Source organism: Xiphias gladius, chromosome 20 (assembly GCF_016859285.1).
Source record: "Xiphias gladius isolate SHS-SW01 ecotype Sanya breed wild chromosome 20, ASM1685928v1, whole genome shotgun sequence".
NCBI lineage: Eukaryota > Metazoa > Chordata > Actinopteri > Istiophoriformes > Xiphiidae > Xiphias > Xiphias gladius.
Window position 1 is genome coordinate 1,235,462 of NC_053419.1, and position 14,039 is coordinate 1,249,500.

The following is a 14,039-nucleotide window of genomic DNA, read 5'->3' on the forward strand; positions in this document are numbered from 1 at the left end:
CATCTCTTTTGACTGTACTGCTATTGTATTAAACCAAAGGCTTCTTAGCAAATTAGATTAATGATTTCATACAAATAACATTATGATCTTGTAACTTCACACTCTGTAAAGCAGGTCATTTTATACAGATATCAAGATTTCAACTATGTCCTCAACTTCATGGTCCAGTTTTCCTCCACCTTCAGGTAGGTTATATTGTCAGAACTGCACTCCTTTTTTTTTAAATTTTTTTTTAATTTTACTGATACAAAGAGGCTTAAATCAGATATGTAGGCATGTAGTACAAAATCCGCTTTGAAAAAGCTCGAGTGCTACCTATTATTTGGATGTGACGATACTCTGGGCTTATTTAATAGATTTTTAACACATTTCATTAATTTAAATTAACATTTAATTTTTTCTCATGATACCATGGGATCTAGTTTACAGGCCCAGCAGCATGTGTGGAGTGTATTATACATCCTGGCCAAAAATGTTTGGCCTATGTTGCTCTTGAGAAGGGATAAGAGAATTTGTGTTGTGACACGTCATATTCAGAGTAGGAGTGAAAAGCTTTGTTGAATTATACTTGGACTGGATACAAAAATCATGAATAATAATGAGCAGGCTGAGATGAGTAATGGACTATAATGAAGTTTGTCGTTTTTGTATTACAGCTGATTATCAATCAATTAGCTGTAATACAAAAATGACTTATGTAGTGTAAAATAATAATTATCAATCAATATTCTCTTATTTTACACTGCTCAGTAATCATAAGAAAACTGCTATACAAATGGCGTTTGTATGGAATGGATTTTACTGTGGCTAAATGACCTTAAACACATCCTTATTAAGGGATGTCATGCAGGCCAAGATATAATCAATATAATCCACTGTATTTCAGTATCATGTTTACATTTACACATCCAACTCCCATGTATGTGCTTCACATGTTTGTTTAGTACTAACAAAGTATTTTTTTTTTATACAGCACATTAGATCAACAAGAAAATTGGAATAATCAACGAGGAGATGAAAACCTGATAGAGGATTAAATCTGGTCTCATTTTATTTCGCTAGGGGGCGATTATGCACTTTGGAAATTGTTCCTCTACCTTGAAACGAACGAAGAGTAAGGCCAGTGCAGCCTTCGTGGTTTTAGGAAAAGCCTCTACAAGACGAGAAAAGTCACATATTCGATGTGTTTACTTAACATATTTTGCAAAGCTGGATTGCCTATTGTTGATTTTATAGTTTTCAGTTAATTTTACTTTTTATTTCGTTTTGCACATGTTGAGCAGATATGCTACTAGTTTGTTATTTAAATGCAGTAAGCTGAAATGAACGCTATGTTCAAGGAGGACATTTATTTCCCATCTTTACCGTAAACCCCGAACACATCTGAAAAAGACAAGGCTACTTACTAGTTAGCTGGTTAGCGACTGCATAAAGATGCAACTAGCGCTAAGTAAAACGTTTGGTCAGAAGCCAGTTAAATTTCAGTTAGAACAAGATGGGGACTTTTACATGGTTGGGTCGGAGGTATGTGACTATCTTTACATTGACTTTCTATGCTTAGCTTCCTAATGTTAGCCTCAGTTATCCATTATTCTGTTTAGCTCATGTTAGCATGCTAACGAGTCTGATGGCTTCATAAACAAAGAAATACTTAAAACGAAGAACGAGCTACAACACGGTAAAGTCAGGCAAACAACCGGGAAATCGAAAGTACTTTGACGTTATGCTGTCCCAGACCAAATAAAAACAGCTAACGTAACAGCTTTTGCTTTTTTCATTAACTTCTTATTCTAGCTTGCATGAAGTAACGTGCAAAAGAGTACTGTGGTTGAGACATGTGTAACCTCAGTCTGTTTCGACCTTAGATTTTTTTTGACATACCAATTGTGAAGTCAGTTACGCCGGTTTCTATCTAAGCTTTTTTTCTCGACAAAATAAATTAATTAACCTAAATCTATTATGTTTTTTTGTTTTTTTTGTTTTTGAGAAAAGTAATTAGTGTCTACAGTAGTCTGCAGTCATGCTGTCTTTCAAAACCAGAAAAGCGAAGCACCAGGTGTATATTCCAGTCAGTGGGTTCAGTGAGAACTCTTGTTTTTTTATTGTTAACCCTTAATTGGGGGGAACTCTGGGTTTTCACTTCCTGAAACAGACATGACCGTTAACCGGTTAACGGTAACTTACTCTGTGAAGCTAACCTGCTCTCTGGTAGCTTCCCTTGAGATTTTCTCTGTCTCCTCCTGCCGCCCCTGAAGAAGCTTGTCTGACACGCCGCTTCATTTCCTCGTTCATACAGCCCACACCAAATAGCATGTATGAGTGCATTGTTTTGGAGAAGTTTACATAGGAAAGGTCGAAATTCCGCTTGGATACTAGTTCAGTACACAAGACCTATCTGTGGACACAACTGTCAGGTTGTCACTAAGTTCCCCTTCCCTGAAACATTTTCTGTACATTAATTACTGTAAATTAAAAAAAGCTGTGTGATGGTGTTACTTTTCCTTCCAACTTATTCTCCATTCCAGCTATGAAAAATCATTTGTCATGTTGTGATTGGTCGCACTGATGATATATTCCTGTCATAGTTAACATATGGTATTGGAGATTATGTGCATATTTGTGAGTGAGGATGGTTGTAGTGCAGCTGAAGAGACTACAACTTTTAAAGCTGGACTATGTAGTCCAGTCTGTATTCAAAGCAAGTGTTGATTATGGGCTGCACATAGTCTTTACTTGTTTTAACTGCTTTCAAGTTACTGTGTTTTAAATTTGCAACATTTTAAAATATGCAGTATGCTTAACTCAGAGTTAACATAATCAGAGTAGGCTTCACTTACTCTGAACATCTGGAACTGAAAACTATGATTTTCCATCTAAGGGCAAATCAATTTAGAGTTCAGGGTTAAGTTCAGAGTTTGCTATAAACCATCAGGAATACCCCCCAGGTCATGTTTCTTGTGGTGTTTAAGTTAAATTAAATGTCAGAATATTTTTAGAAGAGGGTGCCTTACAGTATTTTACAATTGCTAACACAAATTTCTCAATACTGAGTTCACTTTTTCAAAACTCCCCATAGAGTCAGCATAGCAGCAGCCAATGTGGAATAAGCTGTGAATCACTTTTAGTTGCTTTGACACAAAATGCATCCAATACAATTCAGTTTTTATTTATATAGTGCCAGATCATAACAGACGTTATCTCAGGGAACTTTAAATATAGAGCAGGTCGAGACCGTACTCTTTATAGTTTAGATGTAGTTATTTACAGAGACCCAGAATTCCCCCCATGGGCAAGCATGTGAAGAAACCTTGAATGTATAATAATTAGACTAATAATAAAACTAGTAATTAAAATAATAGGGCTAATATAGTACTAATAAGACCAAATTTAAAAATAACTGATAATCATAAGAATTGAAGCAGTGGGTGTTGAGCAGGATCGTTGGGGCAGTATGTGGTTTGCAGTCATAGATCCAGCACGAAAGGGCAGAAAGTGACAGGAGGGGAGAGGAGAGAGACAAAAAAGCACAAAACTATAAGGGAGAGATTAGAAGTCAAGTTAGTTATGAGCATTGATGGGATATGAATGCGTACAGATGTAGAGGGAGAGGAGGAGAGTGGAGCTCGGTGCATCATGGGAAGTCACCCGGCAGTCTAAACCTATAGCAGCATAACTAGGAGGTGGTTCAAGCAAAGCCTGAGCCAGCCCTAACTGTAAGCTCTATCAAAAAGGAAAGTTTTAAGCTTACTTTTATACGTGGAGAGGGTGTCTGCCTTCCGGACCCAAACTGGTAGATGGTCTCGCAGGAGAGGAGCCTGATAACTGAAGGCTCTGCCTCTCATTCTACTTTTGGAAACTCCAGGAACCACAAGTAAGCCTGAGTTCTGGGAGGGCAGTGTTCTAGTGGTGTAATAGGGTACTATGAGTTCCTTAAGAAATTATATTGCTTGACCATGAAGGGCTTTGTAGATGAGGAGGAGGATTTTAAAATCTATTCTGGATTTTACAGTGAGCCAATGCAGAGAAGCTAACACAGGAGAAATATGATCTCTTTTCCTAGTTCCTTTAAGTACCCATGCTGCAGCATTCTGGATCAGCTGGAGAGTATTTAAAGAAGTGTTGTGACAGCCAGATAATAAGGAATTACAATAATCCATCCTAGATGTAACAAAAGTATGTACTAGTTTTTCTGCTTCTTTTTGAGAAAGGATGTGCCTGATTTTTACAATGTTATGTAGGTGAAAAAAGGCAGAACTTGAAGTTTGTTTTATGTGGGAGTTAAAGGACATATCCTGATCAAACAACTCCAAGATTCTTAAAGTAGGTGCTGGAGGCCAGGGCAATGCCATCTAGAGTAAGTATATCTCTAGATAATGTGTTTCTGAGGTGTTGCAGGCCTAGTACAATAACTAACAGTTTTGTCTGAGTTTAAGAACGAAAAATATGCTTGTCATCCAGATTTTTATGTCCTTGAGGTATGCTTGACGTTTAGCCAACTGATTGGTTTCATCAGGCTTCATTGACAAGTACAATTGGGTATCCTCTGCCTAACAATGGAAGTCTATGCAGTGTCTCCTATTAATATTGCCTAAAAGAAATATATATATATATATATATATATATATATATATATATATATATATATATATATATATATATATATAAATATAATATAAAAATGAACTGAACTGATCCAATCACAGAACACTGTGGAACTCCGTAACTAACTTTTGAGTATATTGAGGATTTATCGTTAATGTGAAAAAAAACAAACTGAAATCAATCTGATAAATGGGATTTAAACCAGTTTAGAGCGGTTTCTTTAATTACAATTACATGTTCCAGTTTCTGTAATAGGATGTGATGGTCAGCAGTGTCAAATGCAAAACTAAGATCTAACAAGACAAGTCTCTCTCTGTCTCTGTGCTATGGTGCACTCTAAATCCTGACTAAAAAAACCTCAAATAAACTATTATGATGTAAAAGGTCACACAACTGGTTAGCGACAGCTTTCTCAAGAAACTTAGAGAGAAAGGGAAGGTTAGATAAAGATTTATAGTTGGCTAAAACATCTGGATCAAGAGTAGTCTTTTTAAGAAGAGCTTTAATTCCAACTATTTTAAAGTACCATGGTACATTGTCTGTTAATAAAGACAGATTGATTATATCTAATAAGGAGGTGGTAACACAGAGTGGTTAGCAGCCCATTCCAGGATAGTGTAACTTTTCCTTCCACCTTACTCTCCATTCCTTAACCCCTAAGAGGAGGGGTTAAGGAACTCTTTTTCCTCATGGAAGTGGAAAGCTTATGACCACCAGCTACATGATCAGACTAATGATGAATGCTGGCTGTCTGGACATATCTGCAGAAGATTGTCAGGATGGATCAGGAATTTAAAATTATTCTTTCTCAGGTGTATTGCAGAAGACCACATACGATGTGATGTGGATGAGAACTTAAGGCCAAATGCAGAAGACAGACTTAACTAGCGCTGTTATATTTTTCCACATCTGTTTCCATCGTATCTTATATTACTATTTATAGTGAATATGTTTAGGTTTGTATCACATTATTCGAATTACTTTAGTTTCAATTTGTGCACTTGGGATTACTCTGCAAAGTTGGCAACAAAATAACTCTTGAAGCATATTTCAGCATTTTTGTTCTAATTGAATCTTGGTTTATACTAAATAATTAAAAGATACTTCAAAGACAACAGTGATCCGTGTTGCATTGCACTGTTGTTGTGTGTCTTAAAGTTTTGGCTTTAAAACACTGCCTCACTAAACAAGATGGCATGTAAGAGAATGAAGAAAGAAGTGGAACAAGCTTCTATGGTCTGATGAGACCAAAGTTGAGCTTTTTGACCATCAAACTAAACACTGATTGGTATATGCCAAACACAACATCAGCAGAAGGCTGTAACAGAGCACTGTTCTGTAGTGATGTTTTTCTGCAGCAGGTCCTGGAAGCCCTGTGATGAGAGAGGGTCAGAGCGCTGCAGCAAAATGTAGATAAATCCTGGGTGTTTTCCTGTTGCAGTGAAAGTCTGCAAGAGAACTTCATCTTGGAAGGAGGTTAATTTTCTAGCAAGACAACAATCCCAGTGACAATGACAGCATCAAGGCTATAACTACTGCCAAAGTTGCCTCTACTAAACAGTTACTTGAAAGGGAGCAGGGCAGCTCTGGCTCAGGAGGTAGAGCTGGTCGTCCACAAACCAGTCGTTGGTTCGACCCCCAGCTCCTCCAGTCCGCATGTCGAAGTGTCCTTGAGGAAGATGTTGAACCCCAAAATGTTGACCGGTGTGTTAGTATGTGCGTGTGTATATAAAAGCGCTGTATGAATGTGTGTGCGAATGGGTGAATGTGGCGTATAATGTAGTGTCCATTTACCATTTACTTTTGTTAAATATTTTGTAAATATACTCACATAGGACTTTGTAAAGATTTGTTTTTCTCTGAAAGTATTTGTCTCTTTAAGTATCAAACTTCAGTGCTTATGTAGAATATTTGCATGTCCCGTATGCTCGACAGTATAAACTTAAAACTGCTGCACCTCTTAAGCTGATAGGTTAATTTAATTGATTTATGCGTAAATCCAAAATAATGAGTCACAGTAGATTTTCAACTTTTAAGGTTTTTTTGATTTATTCTTAATAAAGCATACTAATGGTGACTATTTAGACTTTGTTTCTCAATAGGTTTGAATGTAGTTGCCAAATAATAATTTTAGGTTACTGAAAGATCCACCTTCTGTTCTCCAGGTTGGAAACTATTTACGTATGTTCAGGGGCTCTCTGTATAAAAGATATCCATCTTTATGGAGGAGGCTAGCCTCAGTGGAGGAGAGGAAGAAAATCGTAGCATCATCACATGGTGAGTGGCTTGGTGAAACATGACCTGGTCAGTTTGGACTACTCTTAGTCTGGAAGGTCCATGGGTTATATATAATGATGTATATTGCTGATTGAAACTATTCTAATATTGTAGCCACTAGTGTTACTCTGCTGAAGGCATCAGAATGTGAAGAGATCTTCGAGGGTAATGATGAGAAATACAAGGCAGTGTCCATCAGCACGGAGCCCCCACCTTACCTCAGGTAATTTCTTTTGTTTAACAATTATTTGTTTTGCTTATTTACCAGAGCATCTGCAAATACAAACAAATGCAGATATAAAACAGAGAAATCCTCATACAACAGTAGTGCAAAAAACATTTTGATGCTGTGTGATTTTCCCGTCCATCCCACAGCAAGCCCACCACCTGGCACATCAGCTATCCAATATCCCAGTGAGTCCATTCATTTAGGACCAAAGAACCCTCAAAGTTGCATGCCTATATAATATGTAGTTAATAGTACAGCAAAAATGACATAGTATTGTAAAAAGGTTGTCCATCTCCTATATAGGGCCCTAACACGAACTAGTGCGAGGACCCTATTGAAATTGCTATGTTTATTATTCCCCCTGCACAAAAATGAATCGCATTTTAGTTGAGATAAACGTGCTTGAAAACTCGAGAAATTGTGTGCATGCATCAGACGTGGTGAAAATATATTTGTCTTGAGGGTCTTGCACATGGGTTTGGTGAAATGGCTCGATAGCACCACCTACAAATGTTCAACTAAGTATCCCTCACGGTATGTTTCACCTACATGTACAAAATTCGGTAGCCACATGTAAAATACGAAGACTTACAAAAAAGCCTCTTGGAGACATACCCTAAACCCAACAGGAAGTTAGCCATTTTCAACTTAATGTGCAATTTCGGCGCATTTTTTGCCATTTACAAGCATTGAACTTTACCAAACTTCTCCTAGAGGATTATATAGATCAACATCATATGTGGTTAGTCTAATCTTAAGACCTTCGCAATGCTTAATTGCGAAGCTTTTGAGTTTTCGTTGAACAGATTGTCCGTAGGGACATGGTGACTTTTGATGTATTGCCATGAAACAGTAAGATGTTATAACTCAAATAAAAATTATCCAATCTGTCCCAAACTTCTCATGTTTGATAAGATTCCAGCCTGAAAAAATCTACATGCCAATATTCAGTTATACTCTGCCACTTACTGGCAACAGGAAATTACATATTTTATAGCTTGATATACTCTTCCTATTGGGTTCAACAGATCCAACTCAACTGTGGTCAGAAAAGCATCGATGATGCTTTACTCGGAAGAGTGAGTTTTCATTGAATTGCGATGATTTGACATGAAAACAGAAACTATTGAAACTTGAATCTGCATCATCAGATCTTTCCCAAATTTCAAATGTTTAATAAGAGTCCCTGCCTGAAGACATCTACAGGCCAATATTAAATCCCCTAATTTCAATAAATGCATTGTATCTTGAATTCATCTGGTGAAGCCAGGTGGAGACTGTTGCTTCCAGTAAAGGAGAACAAGTATTCAGGTAGCAATTAAGGAGGTAAATGCTACAATCACTTGAACTTTGCCTTAAAAAAAGCAACCTTCTGGCATAAATCCAAATATAGAACAAACATTTTCTGCACTGAATTGGTCATTGATTTTTGTTGATAGTCTGAGCCTATTTATGTCGTTGGAATTATATGGTCTGTAAATTGCGCCTACAATGATCCTTTGACTCAAACACAGACTTTTATCCACATTTTTTTACTTAATCACTTTTTACACATGAAATAAATTGACTTTTTTTTTTTTTTTAATCTTTAGAGCCTTTTACTTTTTTGTATGGGGACAGTTTTTTTATGAATGGGACCAAACTAAAATATTGTGGCCTCATGGAAGTGCAATACTAAACTACTACCTTATTCGTCTAACAGAAGATAAAATAACATTGTGTTTTTTGTCTTTTTCTATAAAGGGAGCAGAAAGCAAAGAGGAGCAGTCAGTGGGTCCCCACACTGCCCAATAGTTCTCACCATCTAGATGCTGTACCTTGCTCCACCACCATCAACCGTAACAGAATGGGCCGTGACAAGAAGAGGACCTTCCCTCTGTGGTGAGAAAGTTTGTTTTTACAAGTAAAGCAAAATGTGAAATAGTATGGCATAAGCTTTGTATCCTGTCAGTCTGCATCTGATATTGTTTATATGTAATGCAATGCACCCTAGCAGCCCTGCAATAAATAATAATGAATAAATGTTTATACATTTTTGTTTGGAGTATTTCAGCGTTTTCTGTATTGACTCAATTCTATTCTACATTTTTTTCCTGCATTTTGGGTGATGTATCCAAATTAATTTCAAATGTGTTTTTCCTGTTTATTAAAAGGGAGAACAGTTGCAGCCTTTAATAACCCTTTTAATTCACATATGAGCATTTAAGTGTTTATATTAAGATTAAGATAAAGGGTCATAATTATGGTATAATAAGTCACTGAAAATTGATAAAGAATCTGTCATTTGGGAAAACTGGGTAAGAGCAGGAATAATGCTCTTGGAAGACCTGTTTGACGGGAAACATTTGCTCTGCTTTGAATAACCTGTGTCAAAATATAATATAGCCCGGAAAGATTTTAGGAAGTTTATTAAGTTTAGGGTATTGTATCACAACAGTAGTTAGAAAGAAAAAATCTTGCTCCTGTTACTTGCATTCAGGACTTATGGCAATCAAGTTTGAAACTTGGGGGGGGGGGCATCTGGGTTTTATAATTTACTTAGAAAGCATTGATCCCCAAACTATGAGGTTGTTAAGCTCACTTTGGAAAAAAGATCTTGAAATATCTATTCACAGGGAAACATGAAGGTAAGCAGTAAAATCATGGTACACCCATAGCCCAAGACATACAGACACGCCTTATCTCTTTTACATTTACAACATTTATATTTACTCATTTGGCAGACACTTTTATCCAAAGCAACACTGAGGGACAACACTAAAGCTTCAGTATAATAGGAGACCTTAAAGTAAGTGCTAAGTACTAGGTCTACTCAAAAGAAAAAGTGCAAGGAGATCAGGTAAAGAACAGCATCAAAAGGGCACAGTGTGTGGTAGGAGGTACTCTCAGAATAGATGAGTCTTCAAGAGTTTCTTGAAGATAGAGAGGGACGCCTGTTCTGATAATGTTTGTTAGTTCATTCCACCTTCGGGGAACCACAAAAAACAACAGTCTGGACATTGATTGCCGTCTGTCCAGGGATGGCAATGCCAGACGGTGCAGACCTAGAAGTAGCTCTGTAGGCAAGCATTAGTGACTTGAATACAAGTCGGACGGCCATGGGTAACCATTGGAAGTCAGTGAGCAGCAAAAAGACATGCACCTTTTAGTTAGATAGAAAATCAGATACACTGTTGCATCCTGGATCATCTTTAAGAGTTTGATTGTGTTGTGAAGGGAGGTCCACCTGAAGGGCATTGCAGTAGTTGAGACAAGAGATAACCATGGCCTGTACCAAGAGTTTAGTGACGTACTGAGTCAGTTAAGGCCTGATTTTTCTTATGTTGTATAGTGCAAACCGTCGGACCAGGAGACAGCTGCAACATGATCAGAGAAGGATAGCTGATCATCAAACATGACACACAGGTTTCTCACAACCCTGGTTAGGGTAAGAGATGAATAGGCAATTTTGATCTTGATAATGTGATGGAGAGATTGATTGGCTGGGATGACTAAGAGTTTACTTTTTATTGTCTGTGAAGATTCTAAGTCTAAGTCAGGTTCTTGTGTTCTGTAAGTGAAGGCAACTGGACTTGCTTGAAGTTCTTGAAGACGTTTCGCCTCTCATCCGAAAGGTTATTTAAGTTCTAACTGACTAGTGGGGAGTTCCAGGTTGCATTCTTGGTGGCTGACAGGTGGTGTCTCAGACCACCTCCTCTGTTTTTGCGACGGTTGGTCCAGATTGACAAAAATGGCACTTTCACTCTTCTTTCAAACCATTGGTCTTCTCTGGCCAAATTGCGTACATCATGGTCCTGAAAAGCTTGTCCTTTGTCCTTAAGGTGCAGGTGGACTACTGAGTCCTGACCTGAGGAGCTGGCTCTCCTGTGGTGTGCCATGCGCTTATGTAACGATTGTTTAGTTTCCCCAATGTACAGGTCTGTTCATTCCTCGCTGCATTGGACTGCGTAAACTGCATTGTTCTGCTTGTGGCTGGGTATTTTGTTATCAGGGTAGACATGTTTTTGCCTCAGACAATGTTCTTTCGTTTATTGCAGTTTATTGCAGTTTTCTTCTCTGTATTTGGTAGTAGTTCACTCTTAGAGAGATTTTGTTGAAGGTAGCATTCCATCATCCATGTCTGAGAGACAGGCTGAGATCCGTTCCGAGACCATAGGGTCCACAGGCGGCAAAGACAGGTATAGTTGGGTGTGATCTGCATAGCATTGATATGAGAAGCCATGCAAGTAGATAATTTGACCCAAGGAGGTGGTGTATGTTGTAAGGGGAGGGGCCCCAGCACCGCGACTTGGGGCACCTCCTGTGGAAATGGAAGGGGGTATGGACATATGTCCTTGCCATGACACATTGAAGGAACACTCAGTGAGATGGGATTTAAAAAATGTCCTTTATTGGAGAGTACAGATAGCAGGATGCGGAGGTCAAAGGCTTCTGATTAGTCCATCAAGATAAGGACCGAGGACTTAGCTGGAGCTCTGGCTGCCCTAATAGCTTCTTTCACAGCCAACAGAGCTGTATCAGTGGAGTGGCTGCTCTTAACGCCCGACTGATTTGGATCAAGTAGGCCATTATGTGAGAGGAATTCTGAGACATATTTTAAAACTGCCCTTAGATAAGAATGGAAGTAATTAAAGCATTCCATATTTCTCAACTTGAGTAGGATTGAGTGAAGGCTTTTTGAGAAGAGGTGTCACCCAAGCCTGTTTGAATGCAGATGGAAATGTTCCCGAAGCCAGTGAAGCATTTATCACATGTGTGATAGCTGGCACAATGATGTGAAATATGGCTTGGAGGAGGTTGGTGGGAATGGGACCCAGCACACATTTAGTAGGATTGCTACCAGTCAGGAGTTTGGGATGAATGAAAGAAGTGATGTGCCATTGACCTGGGGAGACAGAGAAGGCCATGTAGTAGGACTGCTACATGTTACGCTTTGTGGTGCCTTTCATTCGGCTAGAGTGCTGAATGAGGGAGTTGGTGAGCTATTGACTGGAGGAGGCAGAGAAGGGGAGGAGAGCAGAGAGGGATTGCTTGATGTTTGGCTTACTGGTGCACTCCTCTTGTGGAAAGGGGTGACCATCGTGTGCCCATAACCAGGGGAAAATGATTGTCTTCGAGTGGTTCAGAGAATTGGCTACTGATATCTGCCAGCTTTTTGGTAAAGAAGGAGGCAAAGATATCAGCTGAGAGGTTTGTGTCTGGTGAAGTAGGTGGAGAATTGAGTTGGTCTCTAGTACTACTGATGTTATTTTAAAAATCAGTTTTGGCAGCACTGATGCTTGATGAGAAGGAGATTACTAAATAGGAATTATTGGACCCTATCAAAAATTTCGAGGGTTGGAGCTTATGAAGGATCATAGCTGTTAAGAGATGCAACAAAAAGAAGAGCAAATTGTCCCACATCCTATATAAATGTGAAATGGTACATAACTTTTGGTTAGACAATTGTTAAATGTATTAACATCATACTGGGAACAGATTACAGTCTGAATCCATCAATATGAATATTGGATATTTGGCCAAAGGAAGCTAACCTGTCCGCACAGGTGTGGTCCTGGCTGAAGCCTGATAACGGGAAGCACAATAGTTTTGAGACATTTGAAGTCCAAAGAGCATGTCAGTTTTAATGACTGGAGAGATTAGCTGGCTAGGTTGGTTTCTTTTGAGCAGGTTATCCACAAAATTAATAATAATCTAAATGCATTCAGGAATATATGGGCCCGTATCTGGAAGCAATAGGTAGACATGATCGCCAAGACAACAGATCATCACGTATCACATTCCAGTTCCCTGTGCAACATGTAATTGTCTATGGTCAATGGATGAAAATCATGTGTAATATTGTATCATAGCCTGTGTCACACATCAGGACAAATGTGCATGATTTTAATTTTCAGTTTTTTTTTTTTTTCATCTTCTCTCTTTTTTTTGTTTTGTCCGCAACAGCAGAGCCAGCCCTGTAAACATGAAATGTAGTTGACTGAGTGATGAATTTACACCATTGGTCAGCCAGCCAAGTGTTGGAGTTTCTGCACTGGCCGTTGCTGCTTCAAAATTAATTGCGCCTTTATCGCTACATTCACCATCCTTTCAAACCCCTTTAGTGACTTTTTTTGGGGGGGGGTTGTTTTTGTTTTTGCTTTTGTTTTTTTGTTTTTTCAAAAAAAGCACATCACAACAAATGTTTTTGGACAAATCTTAGCTACTTTCCATAGAAGAGAGTCGCCAGTATTGCCCAGCGAGCGCAGGAATTCAGCGGCAGCTTGGAAATGGCTTGTAAGTGACGGCTGGGTTAACATGTAGTCTTAATGGGCCACGTTTTAGTCATTATTTCATACTTCTTCTGTTGTCTGACAACAGAAACAGAAAAACATGTAAATGAGAACAGCTTTATTGGGAATTCGGCTGTAAATTACTGTATATGTGAGCAAAGAGATTAGGAGAGAAGCAAACAGACAAGGGCTGGAGCCGGTTAACACTAGACAGAATGCAAACACTAAACAATGAATTCATGAATATGACAATTAGTGTGTTGCATAATCTAACATTGTGTCGTGTCTCGTTCAGCTTTGATGACCATGACCCTGCAGTGATCCATGAGAATGCAGCCCAGGTAGAGGCTCTGGTTCCCATTCGTCTAGACATGGAGATAGATGGACAGAAACTGCGAGATGCCTTCACATGGAACATGAATGGTAGATATACGTCAACGAGCTTGCCAACATCCAAAACATACAGCTTTGTCTCCTATCTAGTTTTTCTGCCTTGTCAAGTTATTATTTTTTTCAATTGAGTCTGTCTTCACCACTCCCCTGCAACCCCCCCAGAGAAACTGATGACCCCAGAGATGTTTGCAGAGATTTTGTGTGATGACCTGGACCTGAATCCTCTGGCCTTTGTCCCTGCGATTGCCTCAGCCATTCGTCAGCAG

At 38.7% G+C, this 14,039-nt stretch overlaps 1 protein-coding gene across 2 annotated transcripts in view; it reads left to right on the forward strand.

The window, feature by feature from the left end:
* Positions 1–1,105: 1,105 nt before the first annotated feature.
* The window catches only part of LOC120806245 (SWI/SNF-related matrix-associated actin-dependent regulator of chromatin subfamily B member 1-like), a 21,051-nt gene continuing 8,117 nt past the window's right edge, over positions 1,106–14,039 (forward strand). Inside the window, exons 1-7 of one of the 2 annotated variants that reach the window (XM_040157183.1) lie at positions 1,106–1,524; positions 6,768–6,879; positions 6,994–7,102; positions 7,255–7,293; positions 8,852–8,989; positions 13,676–13,803; positions 13,936–14,039. The exon at positions 13,936–14,039 is cut by the window's right edge and continues 63 nt beyond it. In XM_040157183.1, the coding sequence (XP_040013117.1) occupies positions 1,435–1,524; positions 6,768–6,879; positions 6,994–7,102; positions 7,255–7,293; positions 8,852–8,989; positions 13,676–13,803; positions 13,936–14,039 (720 nt within the window). In that variant the 5' untranslated portion in view covers positions 1,106–1,434. The remainder of the gene's footprint in view (positions 1,525–6,767; positions 6,880–6,993; positions 7,103–7,254; positions 7,294–8,851; positions 8,990–13,675; positions 13,804–13,935) is intronic. The other variant, XM_040157184.1, reaches the window with a different exon arrangement.